The 23,917-nt window shown below is 35.6% G+C and overlaps 3 protein-coding genes across 8 annotated transcripts in view; 2 read left to right on the top strand and 1 right to left on the bottom strand.

The window, feature by feature from the left end:
• The first annotated feature begins 1,098 nt into the window (after nucleotides 1-1,098).
• Nucleotides 1,099-10,636, top strand: pltp (phospholipid transfer protein). 3 transcript variants are annotated; one of them, XM_065279471.2, is made up of 16 exons: nucleotides 1,099-1,232; nucleotides 4,436-4,562; nucleotides 4,728-4,827; nucleotides 4,942-5,067; nucleotides 5,156-5,311; nucleotides 5,414-5,477; nucleotides 5,635-5,698; nucleotides 5,771-5,862; nucleotides 6,636-6,812; nucleotides 6,894-6,953; nucleotides 7,405-7,569; nucleotides 7,667-7,734; nucleotides 8,128-8,170; nucleotides 8,248-8,311; nucleotides 9,128-9,204; nucleotides 9,497-10,636. In XM_065279471.2, the coding sequence occupies exons 2-16, from the start codon at nucleotides 4,451-4,453 to the stop codon at nucleotides 9,590-9,592; spliced, it is 1,464 nt and encodes a 487-aa protein (XP_065135543.1). In that variant the 5' UTR covers nucleotides 1,099-1,232; nucleotides 4,436-4,450; the 3' UTR covers nucleotides 9,593-10,636. The 3 variants fall into 3 exon arrangements, with proteins under 3 accessions (XP_065135543.1, XP_065135544.1, XP_065135542.1); XM_065279472.2 differs by lacking the exon at nucleotides 1,099-1,232 and adding an exon at nucleotides 1,260-1,394; XM_065279470.2 differs by lacking the exon at nucleotides 1,099-1,232 and adding an exon at nucleotides 2,667-2,815.
• Nucleotides 10,637-10,878: 242 nt separating this feature from the next.
• On the bottom strand, nucleotides 10,879-16,215 carry ctsa (cathepsin A). Its single transcript, XM_065279474.2, has 15 exons — nucleotides 16,085-16,215; nucleotides 15,644-15,804; nucleotides 15,058-15,169; nucleotides 14,923-14,973; nucleotides 14,754-14,840; nucleotides 14,476-14,631; nucleotides 14,305-14,396; nucleotides 13,890-13,974; nucleotides 13,701-13,792; nucleotides 13,467-13,545; nucleotides 13,219-13,367; nucleotides 12,983-13,058; nucleotides 12,494-12,583; nucleotides 11,462-11,563; nucleotides 10,879-11,305 (listed from the first exon to the last, which is right to left on the bottom strand). Exons 1-15 carry the CDS (start codon nucleotides 16,085-16,087, stop codon nucleotides 11,222-11,224), a joined length of 1,419 nt encoding a protein of 472 aa, XP_065135546.2. The 5' UTR covers nucleotides 16,088-16,215; the 3' UTR covers nucleotides 10,879-11,221.
• A 491-nt stretch (nucleotides 16,216-16,706) lies between these two features.
• Nucleotides 16,707-23,917, top strand: part of ncoa5 (nuclear receptor coactivator 5) — an 8,822-nt gene continuing 1,611 nt past the window's right edge. Inside the window, exons 1-10 of one of the 4 annotated variants that reach the window (XM_065279466.2) lie at nucleotides 16,707-16,866; nucleotides 18,803-19,071; nucleotides 19,326-19,433; nucleotides 20,514-20,571; nucleotides 21,773-21,970; nucleotides 22,105-22,217; nucleotides 22,315-22,444; nucleotides 22,526-22,725; nucleotides 22,825-23,029; nucleotides 23,117-23,202. In XM_065279466.2, the coding sequence (XP_065135538.2) occupies nucleotides 18,909-19,071; nucleotides 19,326-19,433; nucleotides 20,514-20,571; nucleotides 21,773-21,970; nucleotides 22,105-22,217; nucleotides 22,315-22,444; nucleotides 22,526-22,725; nucleotides 22,825-23,029; nucleotides 23,117-23,202 (1,261 nt within the window). In that variant the 5' untranslated portion in view covers nucleotides 16,707-16,866; nucleotides 18,803-18,908. The remainder of the gene's footprint in view (nucleotides 16,867-18,802; nucleotides 19,072-19,325; nucleotides 19,434-20,513; nucleotides 20,572-21,772; nucleotides 21,971-22,104; nucleotides 22,218-22,314; nucleotides 22,445-22,525; nucleotides 22,726-22,824; nucleotides 23,030-23,116; nucleotides 23,203-23,917) is intronic. The other 3 variants (XM_065279467.2, XM_065279469.2, XM_065279468.2) reach the window with 3 other exon arrangements.

The raw sequence follows: 23,917 nt of genomic DNA, 5'->3' as shown, positions 1-23,917 counted from the left end.
CATGTCATTTACACTAAATTATTCACTTCCAGTAAACTGCTATTTATACCCTATTTGCCTTTGGCACAAAAATTGCATTTCTGGTTAGATGTCCTATTTCATGGATAACAATGATGCAAAATCTAATCTATAGGCTTGAAAAAATGTTCACAATGTTGAATTATGAGTCCATAACTTTTTGACACTGATCAGGAAAAACTAAAACTGGTTAAAGTCACTTTTAAAGAAATTCTGGTTTTAGGTGTGTGTTTATTGGAAGAAAGAACATGAGATGGAGTAAAGAAACATGTTTTACCGATTTAAACGTTTACACCCCTTCATTTTAAATGACTTTCATCCTGTACTGGAAAAAGACAAAATGTTTGATGTCCCCAGCCCATAATTGGTGCCCAAAAACATTAACCATTTTTTTATGTGCTGATTTCGTTTCTCAGAAGTGAGGTCCAGCTTGGTTCTCTGTGGTTTTAAACCCAGCTGTTTTGGATCATGTGATTCAATGAAACCTTGCAACAAGACTTTCTAAGAAGTCATGAACTAATTTCAGGTTTAGTCTCCAAAATTAAAGGGCAGACCACTGTGGTTGTAGCTTCTCTTGGTTTTCAAGGGTAAAATGTCCTCACAATTTCTTTTTTGCCATTTCTGAATCTCCAAATATTCCAGCGTATCTCTTAATAACTATGTTTAAGATGAACACATAATAATAATAAAAAACTAATGGTGTTAAAATAGTATTTTTTAGACTGAGTATACAGCTTATCACATACAATCTTAAAAACGGTTGTATTAAAAACAGCACAATCTGTGTTGTTGTATTGTAACTATTTACATCTCTGTGCTTTTATTGGAACAACACATTAAAAATGACACATAATGTATTAAATAGCATAACACAAACAATGTGTTAATATTATCACATCATTTGGTCAACTGCCATTGGTCAACTGCCAACAACAAATCGAAAGCAGTTATCGACAATAAAGCTAAATTTAGTCTCTTGGTGCTTGGAAAATGTTCACTTTACACAAAATTGTAACCGCAAAGCCATTTGACATCAGTCAAATAGGAACACAACCTGCCCTTATAAATCCTGACTGAATAAGAAGCGAGAACACTGTGAGAAGAGACTAAATGAGAGGATTACAAAAGAGGCATTTAAACATTTCTCTCGAAATGCTCAAAGAAAGTTTCATTTGAAAACGAAAGCATTATCCAGTCTGCATTTCCACACCACAGTAAGTGTTTTATTATTGAGAAAGGCATTTGGCAAAAAGTATTTAGGGAGGGAAGTATGAGAATAAACTGTTATGCTTGCACAAAATGTGTACAAAGTTTAAAGTTTCATTTCATACCACCACTGAAAGGGGATGTTTGCCCTCCCAGCAGAACAAATGGAGGTAGGCGATCTATAATGTGTATAGGCTTATAATATAATATTAATTTATGCTCAGAATCAATGGGACATCAGATCTTTAGTCTCTTAACATTATAGGCTCTTCATATGCATCCCTCATGGACACTTTTACTGGCTGGTCAAAACGTCTATAAATTCTTTATAGGTATAAAATTAGGTATATTTCTGATTTATAGTCCTGATAATGCTGCTAATGTGTGATTTTAAGGAGGACAACCAAATATATAGTCCAGTGGTATTCCTTACAGGATAAAAATAAGGGTCTTTTAAACAACTAGTTTATTAACTAATAAACATAGCATATTGAATTAAATTCACTTCAACGTGTTCAGAGATTTATACATTTTCTGCAATCAGATTTGCTTTATGTGTTCAAGTTTGCCTTCTGAACCTACACTTGAATTTAAAGTGTTTATTTTTGCTGTATCGTGTCACATTTTTCACATACCACGGCAAGATTGTGTATTTTGTGTTTGTTTTTGTTGACCTGCGAAAAATCTTGTATTTGTGAACTATAGTAACCTCACTCTTTTCTGAAAGCAAACACCACATCAGGTCTGAAAACATTTGCAGTCCAAACCTAAACATTTAGGAACATATCGAAATGCTTCATTAAGCGTTGTTTTGTTCAGTGATCGTGTCAAAGGTCACCTGTCGGTCGGAAGCTCACAATGCCGTTGTTGAAAGACATTTACGAGAGATTTCAGTAATTACCACAGGATGCTTATAAAGCTGAAAGAATGAGGCATTTGTGAGATCTTTTCTTTATAGAGGAGGACTAATCAGCCGGCCCCGGGGGTCAATGACCTTATAAAACCCAATTTTTGTTTGGGTCCTGTTGTATCTGGGTGACTGAAGACAGCTGCCTCCAGCACACTAAACACATGTGACCTCCAAAGGTTGATACGAATGTGAATCACTATTACTGTTTCTAATACTTAGAGTTTTGTTAAAGTACAAAAATTTCTTACTCGTAAAGGAGAAAGATTTCTTATTAAAGTGACTCTTTAGTTTTAGGGTGATAAACAACCACCATGCAACCATAAACACCCAGAAAAACTACTCAGAACACCTTAGCAACTCAGCATTTTCTCACACTTATACTATGCCCTAAAATTATGTACCGTTTTTGTTTTGGCAAGTATAGAAATTTAAGTATATTTACTGAGTACAAATAGTATGCGAATTGGGATGCAGGGTCTCTCTCTCTCTCTCTCTCTCTCTCTCTCTCCTCCTCCTCCTCCTCCTCCTCCTCCTTCTCTCTCTGCACTGTCTCTGCTGTTCATTCAGACGTGAAGCACACAGTCTCTCTCCTGCACTATAAACACATCCAGACTCTACACACACACATGCTGCAAAAACCAAAGGGGAAAGACCTGGACTCGTTCGATCGGCTATTTTCAGGCAAGCGAGTTCTTTTATATGCTTTGAACATACATTACATCTAGCGGTCCGCATCTATTTTACTGCTGACGCACTGGAAAAACTGTTTGGTGCAGGATTGTGATTGTGTTCAGAAAGATCTGTGATCTCATTGAATCTTATAAGCAGTTCAGACCTCTAATATGATCTTTAAAAATTAATCTATTAATTTAGATTTGAATTGCATTGCATTTTGTTGTTTTATATACTTGACTTTTTATTATTGATTTTAATCCATTCTTCAACTTTTTACTTTTTCATAATTCATTGTCATTCATTCTTGGTCAATTGTATAATTTATTTTGAATTGAATTGAATTGAATCTTTATTGTCATTTGTACATCTTGTATACAATGAAATTACATTGCCTACCCGGCCAGTGCATAATAATAATAAATAAATAAATAAATAGATAAGTAATAAAAGTACAATGTTACAATGTTTCGTCAATACACATAAGATAAAAATCACATTAAATGTTATGTAATGTGCTAGATTAATAAACATGTCTGTCCTTCAATGAATATGAGGACATATAGTGACTTCCTTCATATGAGAACACATATGACTTTAATTTATATCCTTTTTGCCACTGTAATAAAATTCAGTAGAAATTACAGTGTTACTTGCAGCTGGTTGCCGGTAACTTACAGTAGATTTAAATGTGTTATTTACTGGCAACATTTTGTTCAAAGTTAAATGAACATTAAACATTTACAAATCTTTGTCTTTACAGAGTAAAACTAAAATAACAGCATAAAGAAAAGCATTCTGGGAAACAAAATCTGAAGCAAAAAACAGAAAAAAGTTGATGATGATGATGATACAGAAATTACAGTATTACTGGGTATTACTGGCAACTAGCTGCCAGTAACTTACTGTAGATTTTACATTAATGTTATTTACTGGCAACATTTTGTTCAAATTTAAATGAACATGAAACATTTTTAGTCTTTATCTTCTACAGTAGGTTACTGGCAACCGGGTGCATAATTACAGCAAATGTTTTACAATGTGGGGCTGTTATTTTAGTCTAATGTTCATTTAACTGAAAAAATTTTTTGCCAGTAAATAACATTAATTTAAATCTATGGTAAGTTACCGGCAACCAGCTGCAAGTAACACTGTAATTTCTACAGAATTTTTTTACAGTGCACAATTTGTCACAGTTGCTATAATGAGCTGGTTTTTGGATGGATGCATGAATTTATACAAATCAGAAATGTTTTAGTGGATGTACACTGTAAAAAATAGCTGTTATTCTGCAGCTGGTTGCCAGTAACTTACTGTAAATATAAAGACTGAAAAAGTTTCATGTTCATTTAACTTTGAACAAACTGTTGCCAGTAAATAACATAAATGTAAAATCTACAGCAAGTTACCGGCAACCAGCTGCCAGTAGTACTTTAATTTCTACCTTCATTTTTTTACGTAGAGTGTAGAGTTCGCTCAAATGCGCATGAGAAATTAAAAGTTTGTTAGTAACTGTAAAATGATCATATATCTGCCTCATTAAGTAAAATGTGATTTAAGAAAGAATTTGGGATATTGTCATACCTATCATATCATTTTGTCCTGACTTTATTTTATTGTGTCTTTCAGATCTTTTAAGGAATCATGGGACTGTTTGAAGTCTCAGTTATTGCTCTCCTTTCATTTATCACAATGACTGAATTAGCTGAACCCCCTGGATGTAAAATCCGCATCACAGCCCGAGGACTAGAAATGTGTAAGACCGAAAAAGCTGTCAGTCTATAATGAAACCATATCATTTCATATGACTATTCACAAAATGTTTACATCTATCATCAGTATCCGCATGTAACCACTTTTAACTATTACAATGCCATTTTGTAATACAGTATCAATACCAGCCTGTATATTGTTTTTACAGTAAAGTCCCAGACAAAAAAGTTTGTAGAAGAGGAGATCAGTAACATCACTATGCCAGAGATGAAAGGTTCAGAAGGCCGTTTCCAATACACCATCAAAAAGTATGTTTGCACGGTAACACCACTCGCACCTATCGATCTCCAGTTGCCCCATCATGTAACTCCACATTGTAGTGATCATACAAAGACCTAAGTCTAACTATAACATATCCACAGCGTGAAGATAACAGAGCTGGACCTGACATCTGACCTACGCTTCCAGCCTGACGTAGGGCTTCTCTTCGAAGTGCACAACTCCTCCATCACACTGAACTTCCAGAGACGAATCCTATACTGGCTTTTGTAAGTTTAAACTACTAAATGTTCATTTAAGGGTCTCATAACAACCCAAAAGGTTGTCCTTTCTGAGTTAGGTGTTTTTCTCCATTAGTTACGATGAGGGATATATCAACGCCTCGGCAGAAGGTGTCAACATCTTCACGGCCCTCCGTCTCAAAAGAGACGAGGTGGGCCGTCTCAAGATCTCCAACATCACCTGTGACGCGGCCATAACTAAGATGAGGGCCAAATTCAGCGGGACCCTTGGGTATTTGACTTTATATATAATTTGGTTGATGTTCAGAATCACATCTTCTCTGGGAAAGCAATCCCATTCTTTTATATGCCAAACTTTTATTTGTTTTCAAAGGAGGGTTTATGACTTCATTGCAACCTTCTTGACTACAGGAATGCGTTTCATCTTAAATAAACAGGTTTGTATCTTTTTTTGTGGGGGGGCAGTATCAATAATAATGAAGCATCACCATTAATACCAATTTTTGTGATTCGAATGAACTCCTAACACTAAAGATTATTATTATACAACATAATATGTATTAACAATTACATTTTTGCATACGTCTTCATCAGATTTGTCCAGCACTGGATCATGCTGCACTGGTTTTGGTTAACCAACTATTGGAAACAATTCCAGGTTAGTGAAAAAAGTCAAGCATTGCTGAATTGTTGTGATGTGATTATTAACATAGACATGTGTGTTTTGCAGTGCGCACAGAGGTGGACAATTACATTGGGATCGACTATTCACTACTAAGTGACCCTGTGGTCACAGAAAGAAGCCTTGATATGGATTTTAGGGTGAGTGACGGAGATCAAACTTGATTTACAGGTGCTGGTCAAATAATTAGAATATCATCAAAAAGTTGATTTATTTCCCTAATTCCATTTAAAAAGTACAAATTGTATATTATATTCATTTATTAAACATAGACTAATATATTTCAAATGTTTATTTCATTAAATGTTTATTATAACTGACAAGCAAAGAAAGTCCCAAATTCAGTATCTCAGAAAATAAAAAAATATTTCTTAAGACCAATACAAAGAAAGGAATTTTAGAAATCTTGGCCATTTGAAAAGTATGAACTTGAAAAGAATGAGCATGTACAGCACTCAATACTTAGTTGGGGATCCTTTTGCCTGAATTACTGTAGCAATGCGCGTGGCATGGAGATGATCAATCTGTGGCACTGCTCAGGTGTTATGAGAGCTCAGGTTGCTCTGATAGTGGCCTTCAGCTCTTCTGCATTGTTAGGTCTGGCATATAGCATCTTCCTCTTCACAATGTAAGATAGATTTTTCGACCACATCTTTTCCTTCCCTTCGCCTCTCTATTAATATGCTTGGACACAGAGTAAAGATGTCTGATGATACATATCCAAAAAGCATAGAAAAGTTTACCAAGGTACTTTACAAGTAGCAAGGGCATTTGCATCATACTCCAAGGTATTATCATGATATAGTCCATGTTTAAAAACAAGGTAATACTATGGTACTTTCTGTATACATTTAAATGAGCAAGTGTATGTTGTCTTATTTTAATTAATTTCATCATCTTCTTTCCTCTTCAGGGCAAGTTTTATGATCTTAAGGATGAAAATCAAACCCTAGTGAATTATGCCGTGAATCCTATAGTAAGGGAATATGATCGTATGATCTATCTGTCTCTCTCCGAGTATTTCTTCGACAGTGGACTCTATGCATATTACACAGGTGGACTTTTTCAAATGCAGATAGCAAATGAACGGGTAAGATGGGGCACAGATTACCCTCATGTGTCTTTTTCATTCATTTTTAATGTAACATAAGTGAATTATTGTGTATTTCAGATGCCTAAGGATTTGGAGATGCTTCTCAGGACGACCTACTTCGGTACAATCATGATGCTGGTAAAAAAATATACAAAAACTTTTGCCATTAAAGGGCAATTACATTAGTTTACAACAATTTAATTCAAGTAAAGCTGTTGGTTATCACAAAAAAAATATTAAATTTTTTTTACAGTCCAAAAGGATCAAAATCTTACATTTTACAATTGTTGCTAACAAAAACACTTTTGATTTTGAAACCATTAACTGAGGTCAAAATCCACTCTGTAATACAATGCAATATTAAACAAATTACAGTTTATATATAATGGTTTTTGCTTATTTCTTTGTTCATCCATCTGAAAAAAAAAACTCAACCTCATTTTAATATTAATAATATTAAATCAGTAGATTTGGTCACAAAACATACACAAAAATGTTCATACAGTATAAAGAAGAAGAGACAATCTGAAGAAGTACAAAAATTAAAAAGCTAAACCTGATGTCTTTTAAATTTGATGTATGTTGTCAGAACCCAGCTCTGATGGATCATCCGCTGTCACTGGAGTTGGAGGTCACCGCTCCTCCCCGCTCCACCATCAAAACCTCGGGTGCGAGCGTCTCTGTTAACTCAAACGTCAAAGTTCTGGTTCTTCCACCTGGAAAAGCACCAGTTCAACTTAGCAGCATGACCATGGTAAAATATATAATACACCGTTATACACAGTCACACAATAGTTTTATAATAAGAGGACACTTTATTTTGTATAGTTTTAACAAACCTTGTTTTTTAGGAAGCTAAATTCAATGCAAAGGTGTCAATGAAGGGAAAGCGCTTGGCAATTTATCTAGATCTAAGAAGGTAAATATAACAAACTTAATCAATTAATTAAAATGTATTTATATAGTGCATTTTGAATTACATTGTTTCAAAGCAGCTTTACATACACTTTAAAAAATGCTGGGTAAATAACCCAAAAATTGTGTCAAAAAGGGACTAGCCCAGTCGTTGGGTAAATTAATCCAGAAAATGTTGATAATGGATTAAAACAACCCAGCATAGGACAAATTACAACCCAACGGGCTGGGCTCATCCATTTTTGACCCAACGCTGGGTTGAAAGTAGCCCAGCATTTTTGAGAAAAAAGCAGAAACCAGAAAAATTTATTATTAAATAGATTACACAGAGATGGCATGCAGCAATGAACTGAATTGTACACATTGAACATTTTATTGAATGTGAATCTGTTTTCAGGTTTAAGATCTTCTCCAATCAATCTGCTTTGGAGTCATTAGCTGTAAGCACTTTAAAATGACACATTAAATATATCTGATCAAGTGTGGATAATAAATATATCAAACTTTTTCTTTTCAGCTGATTCCACTGCAGGGTCCACTGAAGACCATGTTACAGATATCTGTGGTTCCTCTCATTAACAGTAAGTCTAACATTTATTCCCATACGGCAACAAAAATAAATTTTGAAATATATTTCAAAATATACAAAAAATGGCCAAAAAAATATTTTCTGAAAACTATTTTAAAATTACAAAAATTTATTTTCACCAATATATATTTTGTATATTTCTCAAAATATATTTAAAAAATAAATACATTTTAAATCATTTAAAAATATATTTAGCCCTCAATATTTTAATCCAAGGAACTATATTTACATCGCATTGGAAGATAAACTTTGTTTATGTTACAAACCTGTAAACATAAGAGTTTTAAAAAGAGTTTTTCAACTTCAAAACTATACATTATAAATTAACTTGTATTTAGCATATATTCAAAATATTTTTTGCACAGAATACATTTTTGCCATATGTAAAATTAGTAATGTATTTTCTTGCCCCCGAAATACATTTTTAGAAATATATGTTGATATATGAAGGTTAAAATTAAACACATTTCCAAATTTAAAAATATATTCAATTATATTCAACTTTCTACAAAGTGTATTTAGCATATATTTAAAATATATGTTTTGCCATATGTGTTGGCTTTTGTCATTGATGTGGGTTTTCAATGGCTTATATTGATATCTAGATGTTAGTGCATATAATTCAGTGATGGAGATGCTGATAAAACACTACACTGAATGCATAATTATTGAACACAATATTTACGCAAAACTCATTTTTTGAAAATCCCTGAATCCTCAAATCTTTGATCTAATGAAAGATGTTCCAGTTAGAAAAGTGTTTTTTTCGGTGTGGTCCTAATGCTCCTTTATGTCTTTTTAATGTAAGATTACACTAAGCGAGGTGTACAGATTCCTCTTCCAGACGGCATTGACTTCATTGAAGAAGTGGTTGAGTATCACAATGTAAGTGCAACATTTAAGCTGAAACTATAGACCTTGGATCTCTGTTCTGCTCCTGAAGATCTGCATTTCTCCAGCGTTTAGGTCTAACTTTTATAAAAAATAAAATAAAATCTGAAGCAGATCGACTCACAGCCTGGGTATAAATTCACTCGAGAGATACAGACGGGTGTGTTTGTTAATATGGTTGGACCCAAACTCTTCAGGAACATACAGTAGATCGTCTAAGGCAGCAGGTTCCTGCACCCAGAAATATACGGTAACTTATTGTAATTTTCCATCTTTGACTTCACAGGGTTACATCATAGTGGGGGCCAACCTTCACTTCAGAACAGGTCTGCGTGAGTTAATCGAGAGACGCCTGACAGATTCCTCAGACAACTCGATTTGAGAAAGGAGACAAGCACAGAAACGCCAACATTCATGACGCGTATGAACAGATATTAAAGTACAGGGCAATAGATAACTTTCTGACGAATGCATGATATTGGTGAAATTGTACAAGCATTTGGTCCTCAAAATTGTTGACATCCTAGTCAACATGAAACATCAATAAAAAAAATTATGTACTTTAATAATGCCTATTCTCGGTCTTGATATGCATATAGATAAAACAAACTTGTAAGCAAATGACTCTAGATTAGAGACTTGTACACAATACAAGTTTACAAGTTGAAGCCCGCATTTTATTGATTTTCATATGAAATTGATTTCATCACACTGCAAAATAATTACTTTCTTACTTAGTATTTTTGTCTTGTTTCTAGTTCAAATATCTACATTTTTTTTAAATTAAGATGTATTTTTTGATGAGCAAAATGACCTTAAAAGTCTTAGTTTTAGACAAAAAAATTGTGCTTAAAACAAGCAAAAAAAATAATAATCTACCAATGGGTCAAGACATTTTTTCTTGATTTTTTTCATGAATTAAGTGTTTAAGAAAAAGTTCAAGATTTTTTTCAAACCCCATTGACAGATTTGGTTGCACAAATTTAAGCACTTAAATTTTTTGTATAAAAACTTTGTTCTTTGTTCATTTTGCTCAAAGAAAATGCATCTTGGTTTAAGAATTTTTAGATATCTGTACTGAAAACACAACAAAAATACTAAGTAAAAAGTCATTTTTTTTGCAGTGCATAAAAATGCATTACGGCATAAAAGTTTTGTGTTGATTTCAGGTTTTGAGTAATTAATTGAAATGCATTATATATTTTATGTGTACTTAGATGTATAAACAATGTATTTCTAGATAAAATGTATGATTTTTGTACAATTGTATGGTCTTATATTGAATGAATATTTAATATGAGGTTGGACTGTTGTGCTATAAAGTTTAAACATCCTTAGTTGGGACTGAAATCGTTGCGCTGGTAACACTTTATTGTAAAGTTTAACATTGGTTAGTATGAACTAACAATTAAAGATACTTACAGCAGTTTTATCTTCATGCTATTTTTTATATGCTCCTATACTGACAACAACAGTTTTTTTTTTTACATTAAACTAATAATGATTATGGTTTATAAAATATTTGAAAAGAACATTGCAGTGTTACCAAAACAGCAAGTTAAAAACTTATTTTGATCGTAAATCTTATTTGATTCAAATCAAATAGATTAAACCAGATACGTGCAAAATATAACAAAATTAATTCTTTCATATATCACAAATAAACAATTACAGAAAATTGATTTTTATTTAAAAAAAAATAAAAATAAGGCACAAAGATTTGTTCCCTAATACAAAATATCATAAATCAAAAGAAATCATTTTTAAATGACAACAAGCACACCTGATCAATGGCAAATGTCACTAATGTGACAAACTAAAATGACAAAATCGTTAATATAAAAAGCTGTACGTCAAAACATTCATCCATTACACAGAGTCCACCACGCAAACTATATAAAATACAAAGGCAGAGAAAAACAAATCGAGTCAGTGGTCCAGATACAGAAACCTTTAAAAGGTGTGACCGTGCAAATTCAGTTTTAAAATGAACTAAATCCCCGAGTGTGAACTAGTACGGTTGCTTGGTGATGAAGCGACTGAACATTGTGAATGCTGCTATGGGTTTATCAGTGGGAACCATGTGACCCGAACCCTGTAAAGTAATTAAGAGAACATCATTAATAGCAATTCATTAAATTAGCTGAAACTAGTTAACTAATGAAGTAAACTATTTAGTTAAAACCCTACCTTGTGGTCTCCATCAGTACAATAATACAGAATGTTTATTTTACTAGTTAACTAGTCTTACCTTCACCGTGAGGAAAGCCAGGTTGGAGAATTCCTTGACAAACCCGCCAACCTGCTGAGTTTCACCATTGAAATAAATCCAAGTCCTGCGCTGAACCTGAACCTGACAAAACACACAAACAAGCTTTGGTTTTTCAAAGTCTGAGGATTTAAAATAGCTTGGTTGTGATTAAAGGAAAACACCACCGTTTTTTATATTTTACTATGTTCTTACCTCAACTTAGACAAATTAATACATCTCTATCTTTTTCAATGCGTGTACTTTATCTTTGTACAGCGTGTCATGAATGTGTTAGCATTTGGCCTAGCCCCATTCATTCCTTAGGATCCAAACATGGACGAATTTAGAAGCCACCAAACACTTCCATGTTTTCCATATTTAAAGACTGTTACATAAAACTTGGCAATTTAAGCGGATAAAAATATGAAAACTATATTGTATGGTAGAAAAGCACTAAGTTTGAGCGAGAGGGAAATAGTAAGAAGTGATGATGTTACTGCGCGTCGAGGTCGAAGTGCTGCAAACTAAGAGCTCTTCCACCATAAATATAGTTCTAATTTTTTATCTGCTTAAAAGAATTGCCACGTTTTATTTTGTGCCACCATACTTAGTCATGTAATAGTCTTTAAATATGGGAAACATGCGTGTTTGGTGGCTTCTAAATTCATCCCTGTTTGGATCCCAAGGAATAAATGGGGCTAGGCTAAATGCTAATACATTCATGAAGCACTGTACAAAGATTAAGTGCACGCATTGAAAAAAGATAGGTATGTATTAATTCATCCAAGTTGAGGTAAAAACATACTAAAATATTGAAAAACAGTGGTGTTTTCCTTTAAGTCACAATGAAAGCTAAGAAGAAACTAGATTCTGAATTTGATAAATTCCAAGATTATTTTGAAGTTATTTTGGTTTATTCTCCAGGCATTTAAGGTTGTAGATAACTAGGTATGCTGTGATTTGTTATTCTAGTTTCTAGAGTAATCAGTTCCTGGTCAGAATAAGTAAATAGAGAAGTGGGAAACACCTCACCTGCTGCTGCAGTGATTCAACAAACCATTCATCTCCAAGAAAATTGCAGGCCATGTCAACATCTCCATTGTACACCAAAACACGGTATTTCTGTTGAAAATATGTTGTTAAGATCACCTACAGGAACGTACAGTGTTGGAAATTTGTGATTCAGTGATGGTCGCTAGCAAATGGCCAAATCTTTAAAAATAATGGCATGCCAGCCATCTGACATCAGTCGGGCTGAGAGTCCCACCCCAAACTCACAGCAATGGATTGTCCAACGTTGCTCATCCGGCATTATTTTGACATTTTATCATCTAATTTGTATTAAGTTTTAATACCATGGTATTTTATACCATATAGTTACCACAAGCTTGTCATTGTCGCATACGTTTTTAACAATGGTACTGGTAGTAAATATTGTAAACCAAATAGAAATCAATCTGCCAAATAACCAAGCTTATTATATTTTTACTATAATAAAACCATGGGTAAATAGTCACTCACCAGAGCTCCCAAAAGCTTCATGTACTGCTTCTTCACATCCATGAACAGACGATCGTAATTCAGATTGACCTCAGCACTGTGACCAAAATAAAGGACAACAATTTCAACATCATGGCTCTTCTCAGATTTTCTGACCCAGTGATCTCATCATACAGGTGCACGTTAAACACTCATGCATGCATGCACCCAACATGCATGTCAGTAGCGGGGTAAACAGGGTAGTTGACTCAACACACCTGCAGATGACCCAGTTTAGAGCATCCGGTGAGATGTGGAGGGCAGACTTCACCATCGGGTTGTTGAGGTAAAGGGTGGAAGCGGTGGAGTTCGTGCAGGGAGGATCCAACCTCGTCGATTTGAACAGGGCGGCCACGCCTCTGTATTTCTAAGCCAATGAGAATCTTCGTGTCACTACGATTCAGAACTACGGACACGACATGTCGTCTTACAATAAATGCAATGAAAAAACATTTAGTTGCTTTACCTCGTTCCATGCTTTTGAAAACTCATAGTTGATGAAGTGGTTGCCCATGTCTCGAATTACAAACTGTCCATTGTCAATGCTGGATTAAGAACAAAACAAATAAAACTTTTTATTGTTACTGTTTGCATCCCTATCTTAGAAATATAAAGGCACATTACAAAAGGTGCATTCACAGATTTACATGGAAGAGACATTTCTTAAACCTTCTAGTCCATGTAGCTGGATTATGCTCACCTTACTCTTTGGGGAACACCTCCTGCACAGGGTGCATACAGATTATACATGTTAAGTCCGGACGCGTAGACAATTTTTTGAACTGTTTTGAGCTGAAGACAGGTATATAGAAAGAAATGCCATAAGTAAAAATGTTTATGAGATTAATATACATTTCACATCTCAAAACATTAGAACAGTTTCACTTACGCTTGTGGTGCAGTTTACATTTGTATTATCATAAAAGTTGCATACTCCATCTTTGCAGCAAAATGTCTGAAGGGAATTCCACAAACTATCAGAGAAGAAAAAAACATTAAAAACACACACATGCAATTCTTCATAACAAGCTGCAAAGATTTATGCATTTGGCACCCATTTATCCAAAGCAACTTTTACAATGCATCACAAAGTACGTGTTTTTTTATCTATATGCATGTTCCCTGGGTTTAAACCCATGACCTTTTGTGCTGCTATTGCAACCCTCTACCACTGAGCTTTACAGGAACACATCACACAATAAGCGTCTTGTATACAACACATTCAAACTACCCAAACGCATAAAGAGTAAATTTCTTTTTAAAATGAGGTTGAATTAAATTTAAATTAGGTGAACACACTGTACCTTGCTCCAAGGAGGCCATGATAGTTTGCAAAATAGACCAAGGAGTTATCATTAAGCTCATAGCTAGACAAGCCATTTCCAACAGCAATTCCCTACAGAAACACACATAATACCGAATCACATACTGTAGACTAACATACACATAATAGCACAACACCGGAGAATTGATACCTTTAAATTAATGCTACTGTCCTCCATGACGATCTCAGCCAGCGTGGGGATGTAAATACCCCCATAACTCTCACCGGTCAGGTAAAACTCATTCTTACTGTACTCGGGAAACAACTTGTAGAAAGTTTTGATAGCCTGGTAGTTGTTCATGGCCACCTAGAAACAGTTAAGAGCACACAATCTTCTTTTAATGTGTAAAGGTGTGCTACTATATAAAATGAATACCTTATATTAAATATATTGTACTGATGTGCTTTATAGACAAAAGTGAACCATACCTCTGTATCATTGGTGGTATATTTCTTATCATCAGAGTAAGAAAACCCGACACCCGCTGGTGACTCCAGGTACAGCATATTTGCAATCTGCAATAACAAACACTTCCTCGTTTTCATGCATTTCAATGACTTGCATGACAGCATTGTTGCTAAAATGTTGATTCTGTACCTTGTTCCAAGAATAAGGATTATATTCTAGAGTGGCACCATCATCTTGGATCTGTAAAAAAAGTGTTTTTAAAATGTAAAGAGAAAAGCTTCCAAATATTCCAGAATAAAAGACTAGAATCAGTCATGTTCACACCAGATAAGGTCCATGTTCGGTGAGCAGACCGTCCAATGAACTGCATCCTGGTCCTCCATTAAGCCACAAAACCACCGGACTGTTCGCTGGATCTTTCTGGGACTCCACAAACCTACATCATGAGCAACAGAAGACACAACAGTGAACTTTGCACCGAAAGCTTGCATCAACTGCATTCAGGTGACTTTTGTAAATACAAAGGTCCCTTAATATATTGAAATGACATTGCATGAAATATTAAAATGTCCATATAATTGGCATCTATAAACAAATGCTACTTTCAAAAACTTTAATATTTAGAGCATTTATTGGAATGTTTTGAAGAAGACTTTTTTACAAGACTTTTTTAAGATGTCAAATAAATATTTGGTGTCCCCAGAGTACATATGCCACTTTGTAGGTTTTTCTGACATCACAAGGGGAGCCAACCTATTTTTTTACAAGCTTGCAGAGAATGGTATAGCAGTATAACTACAACTGTAGATTCTCATTATTAACTCTGGAAATGTTCCACCAAAGACTAAAAAAATATTTTGGGGCTTATCTGTTGGGGCAAATGTATTAAAATAAAGCCATTACAACTCACCAGTAGTGAAGATGTTTATTGTCTGCCACATGAAAGTATCCAGAATAATGTTTGAAGCTGGGCTGTTTCTGAAGTCCAGGCAGATATTTGATTTCATCTGCATCTGGAGCTCCAAACACCTCCAACACTCCCAGCAGCAAACACACAGTCACAAGATGCATCTAAACAAAAGACAGTTTTGTACTTAAACATAATGCACATGAAAGTTTCATGATCATTACGAGATCAATGAAATATAAAATGCATTTCATACTCTAATCACACTTATGGGTTTTACGAACTAAAATAAATGTTTATGTAACTGTAGGTAACGTTAGAGCTTCCAGGAAATGAACTCACTTTTGTACTTTTAAGGCAAAACAGAATTACAGTACATTGACTAATCATATTTTACAAAAAAGGCGAATAAAAAACACCAGAAATTGTATTTTATTAAATTACCATGCCTGAAGTGAGAGAAAACAACCGATAACCGGTTGTTAAATCTGTTTAGTACCCCCAAGAAATCATGTGACTCTTACTTTCCCGTGATCACGTCACGTGATTCGATCACGTCTGCTCATCAAAATCAAAGTTCAGTTTAAAAGACACATAAACATTAACATAAAGATAAAACAAATAGAAAGATAAAAATATTGATGTAGCAAAACATTTCGAAAAGTGGCACTAAAAAATGCTAAGGGGATTTAAAAGCTAAATAATTTGATAAAAGCTTTAAATATTCCTCCGCAAAAATGCGTTTGTCTTAGTTTTTAACATTCATGACTAGATTAGAGATACTATAATACTTAAATTCTGCTTTAAATTTACAGTTGTTAGGCTTTAACATTTGTATATCTTCTGTATAAAGTTCGGTGCTTTCCATAATTACAAAAAAATGCTTGAAGAATCTGTTTAGTATATTTTTGTTAATTTAAATAAAAAGTACTGTTTTAAATAATGACATAATATTAGACAAATATGTTTTATGCATGCATTCATAATTACAAACGACTTTTGTCTGTGGGTACCAGACATTTTACAGTCTATGGTGCGTACATGAGGACTTCTATTTTGAAATCGTTGCACTCATCACAGCCTCCAGGCAGGCAGGCATCTCGCAGTTCGTCACAGGAGCGCAGCAAAATTGCGTGTGTTTGCAGTGGGACTTTCACATCAATTATTCGGGCAAAGACGACGTTGTGGGATCATCAGCGGATTTTATCTGTCTTCCCATGGTAACGGTAAGAATATAGCTACAACAATCCGTCCGAACTCTTCATTGGAATTTTATTTCCTGCAGCAATCTTTGCTGTAAGGTGGAAACGAACTTTTGCGCAAAACCCTCATTCAAAAGCTTAAGCCAAGTGTTATAAGCCTTATAACACTTAAGCTCATCAGAAAAAGTATAACATTCGGTCAATACGTCGATGTGCAATGCACATTGACTAAGAAACAAAAAAAAAAATGCTCGCGTTTGGATCAACATGGCGGCTGTTCAGCCCACGGAGCCTCAGCCACCGAATATGCGCGCGTTCTCCCAACAGCATCTGACTACGGAATATAAACAGCTTGCATCTTTTCCACAGAAAAACGTATTTTTTGGTCGTTTTCAGTAACATTTGCGGATTTTATTTCGAACAAAACATGATTGTGGCGTGGCGTCACTTGATGCTTACAAAATGGCCGCCAGCTCATTGTGGCGCTCAGACCCAACTTCCTGTCCATTCATGCGGCTTTGTCCTTTTATCACAAAAACCTCGACATTTCGAAATGATAGACAGACAGCTGTAAACTTATATACAAGAAATTTTACTGTAGCAATTTAACACAAAATAAGGACTAACGTTACTAACACTGACACTGTCGGTTACGGTTTCAGTTTTTTTTAAACCTGCTGTGCTAAAATGGAAAACAGGTTTAGTCACCTGTTAAAAGTCATGAAGACAAACAAAAGACTGAAGAATCACGATGGCCAGTGTTTTTATTCAATGGATATGTTCATCGGTTTTTTGGAGTGTCCTCAGACCTCACCAAAGCTGCGTCTCAGAGATTTAAAGGGGTCATAGCGTGAAAATCAGACTTATGTTTAAGTGCTATAAATTAATTCGGTCCCCAGTGCTTCCTAGGTAAACTAAAAAAACAGTAACTTAGTTTTCGTAAACCATTCTCTGCAAACATGTGGAAAATTAGGTCATTCAGATTTTGCATGTTAGGTAACAAGTCCAATTATATAATAATAATACCGCCCCTTAATCTGCACTATCCAACCACGGCACTGGCATTTTGTGCAAAGAGAGAGAGAGAAATAATTGGCAGCACAATTGAATTTTAATTTCAACAAACCATTATTGCGATCAGTGTTTGCGTTTTATCAGCTAATTTGCATTTTAGATGACCCACCCATCAACTTGATATTTTTGCTAAAGTGGCAATTTTTGCGTGTTGTTATAATAAATTATCTGTGGGGTATTTTGAGCTAAAACTTAACACATGTACTCTGGGGACACCAAAGACTTAGTTGACATTTAAAAAAAAAATTAATAATATGACCCCTTTAACTTAAAATAACCCAAGCTTCTGTCTCTGTAGACTTGGATGCTTGCCAGGACTCACCTGATTTCTCATGGCAATTTTCCTTTTAAACGGTTCTCATCATCTGCGTATCTTCAGTGCCTATTGCTTGTGACACGGACGGTGTCAAATGAAACATCAAATTATTTTTGGGGCGCATTTTATGCTTCCCACAAACTTCAACTCTTCCGTGTTTTTATCGTGATCTTCGGCATGATGAACTTTATTGGGTTGTTTTATTGACAACTGTTTTTCTGTCTTCACTAACTGCGTTTCATCAAACAGCTACGTTATATGTGCATAAAAATTGCGAACTCGAAATGATGGTGTTGGTGTCAGGTGCATCTGCAAGATAACCATTGCTTGAGATCGGGACCTCACTAAACTAAAAACGAGTCCTCTTTTAAATATTTTTGCATTTTGCTCTAAATTACTAAATTGTACAATGTTTTTCTACCGCATCTGCTATCAGGTAGCAAAACACTGCACATAAACTGTATAAATAAACCTGTCTGTTGTAAAGTTTTTGACTTCAGTGAATTTGTCCAGCCGTTTTACCTGTCGAATTTCTTTTTTCTTCCATGTTGATGCATCGTCAATTTCAAGACCTTGGGGGAAAAATAGCTAAACTGCGAACCAAATAGTCTCGTATCTAAAATCAACTGCAAGCGTTCTTCTCAAACGGGCCATCGAACCTAAAGCTCGTACAGGCATGTCGCACAGAAGAAGCAGAAGCAGTACGCCACCCTCATACACCACCAACAGCAATGACCCTCGTGACCTGGAGCGACGGATTTTTGTTGGAAATTTGCCCACCGCACACATGGCGAAGAAGGACATGGAGGATCTGTTCAAACCATATGGCAAAATACAGGGTTAGTAGCGTATGTGTTACGGAAAAAAATATCAAATTTTAGCGTCCGGTACATCATTTATTTTATCCACATTTCTTTAGAATTTGGTTGCGCTGTAAACCACATTTTTCATGTGCCTTCGGAGAAATAGTGAGGACTTAACGAGGTTTGGTGTAAGATTTAGTTTTGTTGCGCTTCAAAAGCAAGGGACAGAAATCCACCAAGAAAAGCACGTGTTTCGTGCATGAAACGAAAATGATTGTTCCTTTTTGCAGCTTTGTCCCTGTTTCGTGGGTATGGATTTGTGCAGTTTGAACGAGTGGAAGAAGCTGAGGCCGCTAGAGATGGACAAAAAGGTCGAATTTATAGAGGTTATAAACTAGGTAAGGTCTAATTTAGTGCTTAAAACATTGGATTAAAATTAAACTTAAGAAAAAAACTGCGCAGCTCAAATATGCAAGAACAAATTAAGTGTATTGTAGAAGTTTATGTAAAAACTAATGTGGGGAATCTATTTCGTTCAGACTTTACGATCAAAACTGATGTTTATGCACAGCACTGCCAGACCTCTTTCTGTCTGCAGTATTTTGTATGTTTGTGTCTGTTTGTTTATTTTGTGGATAAAAATTCTTAACTTCTGTTTTTCCACGAGTAGGTTATCAGCTGAGTTTATATTTTTATTGACTTGCTTACCGTAGGAAATTTGGAATTTGTTATTTTGATTATCAAAAACATCTACTGTTTATTGCATAAGTTTAGGATAAGTCTGCAAAATTTTTTTATAAACACAGATTTGAGTTGATTTTGTAAATGTTAAGTCTTGCTCTATTCTAGCAAAGGGACAATTATAGTCGTTAGTTTGTGATTTTAAAGTCCCCATGTAATCGAAACTAAATTATTTTTTTAATGGAATATTGCAGTGTTCATTGTAAACAATTTATTTGTTTGGGTCATTTTTTTATAATTCATCGGCCTTTACAAACGTTAATCAAAATCTCAAAATGCACTTCTGCCCTCTTGTGGCGATCCTATAACCATGTCAGCTAGACTGCTGGGGCTGGGTATCTGTTATCTCCGCCCCCTCGAACTGCAAGTCTGCTGCAAGTTCCATTTCTGAAACACCTACTTCAAGTCCAAACATTTTGCAGTGAAAAACACAAGCCACACCCACTATTTTTGCTCATTTTGTGTTTTCTGGAATACGCCACGATTACGACGTCCTGTTCACGGGGACTTTAAATGAAAATGTTTAAAGTGGAGGATTTTAATACGCTTGCACTGGTTCATCTACATTTCTACTGTTACCTTAATCTCTGTTAAAGAAATGCTTAAAATAAACAAGTTTTATTTTGCATAAAATGTGAATTGTTGCTTCATTCCCCTCAGTAAGAAAAAAAACTCGTTTGTCTCTGAAATATGTCTGTCTGTTGTCATGTTGAACGTTTGGATTGGTTTATTTTCAGATGTAAATATGGCAGCTGAGAGACGACAGACTAAACCCAGATCGAGCCCTCCACGCAGGTAAAGTATCGCTGGGATTCTTGCAAATGAAGACTTCGATAAGCATTCTGATAACGCGTTTTCGCTCCTCAATGGACTTCGTTCAACCGGCTAGCATAAAGCGCTAACGACAGCGGCTGCGTGGAATCAATTTTCTCGGAGGCTGTTCGATCTTAGCTTATTCTTTCTCTTAAAAGTTCTCACTTGTTAGTTGTGTGAGATTTGTCTGAAATAAAGTTGAAAGGGTAATTTGAGTGCATTATTTTTTTTGGGGGGTGTGTCTCTGTCTAAACATTGTCTCACTTACTCTGGTTACTTCGTATAGGAGTGCCAATCGGTGCACTTCCTGCTGGAGTCTTCGGCAACACTTTCGTTAAATGACATAGAAACAAAAAATAAAAAAATAAGAACAGTCTGATACGACGCAAAAAGGTTTCGACTGGTTTGGTTTGAATAAAAAAATGGTTCGGAAATAAATATCTTTAGTTTTATTTTATGTTCATCTTTACTGTCGTCGTCGTCGTCATCTCAAAGGGTGAATCCTATATAATCCTCAATAAAATAAAATAATTTCATTTTGAAATAATACTTTTAGAAAGTGTAATATTATGAAGAGATTCCATACAAAAAAATGTAACTTTTATGCTCTTAACACACATTTTATCATGTGGACCCTGCAGCTCATCGTACTGTATTTCAAATGCCGAATCGGGAACACAACGGAACTGAAACACTTGCTCGGATCCATTCAAGAAAATCTTCGAGGGTAGATCAAAAAGGCGTAAGACCCAACAGAGTCAATTCTTCATTGATTTCAAAATGTTCATGGTGTGACTGACTGCAAATTCTCAATGCGTTTGCGATTCATTTCGGAAAGTATTTAAAATATGCTACAATTTATTTGTAGCATCAGGCACTCGTTTCTGTGGTCTCCAGCGTTGGATGACGTAAAACGCGCGTAAAAGAAAAGCGGTGCAATGTCGTCGATCTACAAAACGTACGCGAAGTTTTTCGTTATGCTATATCAAATGCCACAGTCTTGAAAATTGCTGCCTCCTTTAATAACAAAAACTGTGTTGATCTTCTAAAGACATTTTTGTGTACTTTATGGTGACTTTAACCATTTACCATCTTGTCAGTGTGTTATATATTTATTAAATTTATACTAATTGTCTGTTAGTTTTGTTGGCCTGCGTTGACTGTGTGCGCTTTGTCTGTTCAGACCAGCTGGCGGTTACGGGGACGGTCGAGAGCCCCGTCCACGCTCTCGATCCCCAATGCACGGGCGAGATGCTCGAGACCACCGTGATGGGCGGGAGATGAGAGAGCACAGCCGCGAACCTCGGACCGGTCCTCCCCGCGAACACGATGAGGAGCGATACAGGGGCTCAGAGAGTAGAGAAAAAGACCCTCACTTTAGGTAAAACCTTTTATTTGATGACCGATGACTTTGCAATTGCTACTGTTTTTGAATCATAAGTTGTTGTTTGCTTTTACAGTCGAATCTTTGTTTTCCTTTTACAACATATCACCTAAACAACATTGTTTTCACAGAGAAGAAGGTTATGACCGATATTACCGTGGAGAGTACGACTATCATCGGAAGAAAGACGAGCCGTACCCGGAACGCTACAGGGAACCGTGGAACGGTAGAAGAGATCCCGAGGGTTGGTTTGGTGTCTCTACTAGCTATTGTGAAGCCACCGTTGTTGTAGTTATTATAACAACCCTATAGTAACCTAACATGCCCTTGTGTATTTGCAGAAGAGAGGCTGCGTCCGGAGGAGCGTCGGAGGAATGAGCTGTACCGGCAATATTACGAAGAACTGCAAAGACGCCTTGATGCAGAACGACCAGTGGACTGTTCTGTCATAGTGGTCAACAAGCTGCAAAAGTGAGTCCTTTAGAAGTGTTTTGTCTTGGAGACGTTTTCCTGAACACAACAGTACATGATATGGTTGGTATCTGCGTGCAGGGAATATGCAGAGACTGTGGGCAGGAAGGTCCGTGATCTGGGAATGGTGGTAGATCTCATCTTCCTCAATACCGAAGTGTCCCTGACTCAGGCGCTGGAGGATGTGAGTCGGGCCCGTACGCCGTTTGCCATCATTATAACCCAGCAGCATCAAGTACATCGTTCCTGTACAGTCAATATCCTGTTCGGGACCCCACAAGGTAAGTTTTTTTCTTTTTGATGAGTTCGATAATCCGTACTGCCTTAGTACATAACTATGCCGTGAATTAAATGACTTTATATTACCCTCCTTTGTGTAGAGCATAGAAATATGCCAATGCAGGATGCCATGGTGCTGGTGGCTCATAACTTTGACACCTTTAAAGTTGAGCATCGCGCCAAAGAGAGAGACGAGATCGCCGTAAAGGCTGCTAAGATGGCTGACGATGTGTTATTGAGGGAACATGACAGGGAGAGGCATCCAGCAGCCCTCCTGACTCATATCACCTTGTTAACTGAGGGCAGGTGGGTTAAAATACCAAGATTTCTCTGAGAATTTCTTTTTTTTTATTAAATCATTCACTAATATTATGAATTATCTTCCCATCTCAGGTTTATGACTCCAGAAGAGTTAACCAGGCTGATTGAATATCTGCGAGAGAAAAGAGATCGTCTTGTCAGAGGCTCAACAGACCCGGGTAAGTTACTGCAGTATTTTTGAGATACTTTTGTAATTTTGAATTACACTTGATGTTGTGTAATTTGTCGCAAACATTTAAAATATACAAGTAAAATTTTGCATCACTATTATAAAAAACTGCACGAAAGTGATTAGTGGTCGACCAATGTTCTTATTTTTTTATTTTAAGGCCGATAATGAGAAAACGATGTGTCCGATTGGCTGATATGAGGTCGATGTAGCACAAACGTAAATATGAAACAAATGAATATTGGTGGAACTAAATAAATGTTGATTCTGCATAATATCTAATAGGGGTGGCACGGTTCACAAAACCCTCGGTTCGGTTCGTGTCACGGTTCAGTACGGTTCTTGTTATTTTTTCTTTAAATTTTTAACACTCCAGAAATGTATTATCTTATTAATGTATTAATTATCCATAATTTAGGATACAGTATTAAAAAAAAGTTATATCATGTAATCATGCACAAACTGAATTTGACTTTAAACACATTATTGGGACCATCCCTGAGGAAAGCCAGATGAGATTTTGATACAGCAAGAGGGAAGACATTGATTTCAACATGCTTTTCATTTATTTGGCAAAAAAGAGAATGTGTATTGCCATCTACATGAACTTAATGTGCATTTTTAGCACACAAAGATAACTTGCATTTATTAAAATGCCAACTTCAGTTTAGCTCTTAGGTTTATCACTGAGAGGCTGCTTTAAT

Source organism: Paramisgurnus dabryanus, chromosome 7 (genome assembly GCF_030506205.2).
Source record: "Paramisgurnus dabryanus chromosome 7, PD_genome_1.1, whole genome shotgun sequence".
Classification (NCBI taxonomy): Eukaryota; Metazoa; Chordata; class Actinopteri; order Cypriniformes; family Cobitidae; genus Paramisgurnus; species Paramisgurnus dabryanus.
Note: the sequence above shows the minus strand (reverse complement) of the source record. Positions and strands in the feature narration are given on the sequence as shown.

What these genes read in the sequence shown, in the direction of transcription:
- pltp (XM_065279471.2), top strand. Translation starts at nt 4,451, where the DNA reads ATGGGACTGTTTGAAGTCTCAGTTATTGCTCTCCTTTCATTTATCACA. An exon ending in AAATTCAGCGGGACCCTTGG is followed by an intron (nt 5,312 to 5,413) that starts GTATTTGACTTT and finishes TTGTTTTCAAAG; the next exon opens with GAGGGTTTATGACTTCATTG. An exon ending in ATTTATCTAGATCTAAGAAG is followed by an intron (nt 7,735 to 8,127) that starts GTAAATATAACA and finishes ATCTGTTTTCAG; the next exon opens with GTTTAAGATCTTCTCCAATC.
- ctsa (XM_065279474.2), bottom strand. An exon ending in ATCCTTATTCTTGGAACAAG is followed by an intron (nt 14,841 to 14,922) that starts GTACAGAATCAA and finishes TTGTTATTGCAG; the next exon opens with ATTGCAAATATGCTGTACCT. An exon ending in TGGCTTTCCTCACGGTGAAG is followed by an intron (nt 11,306 to 11,461) that starts GTAAGACTAGTT and finishes ATTACTTTACAG; the next exon opens with GGTTCGGGTCACATGGTTCC.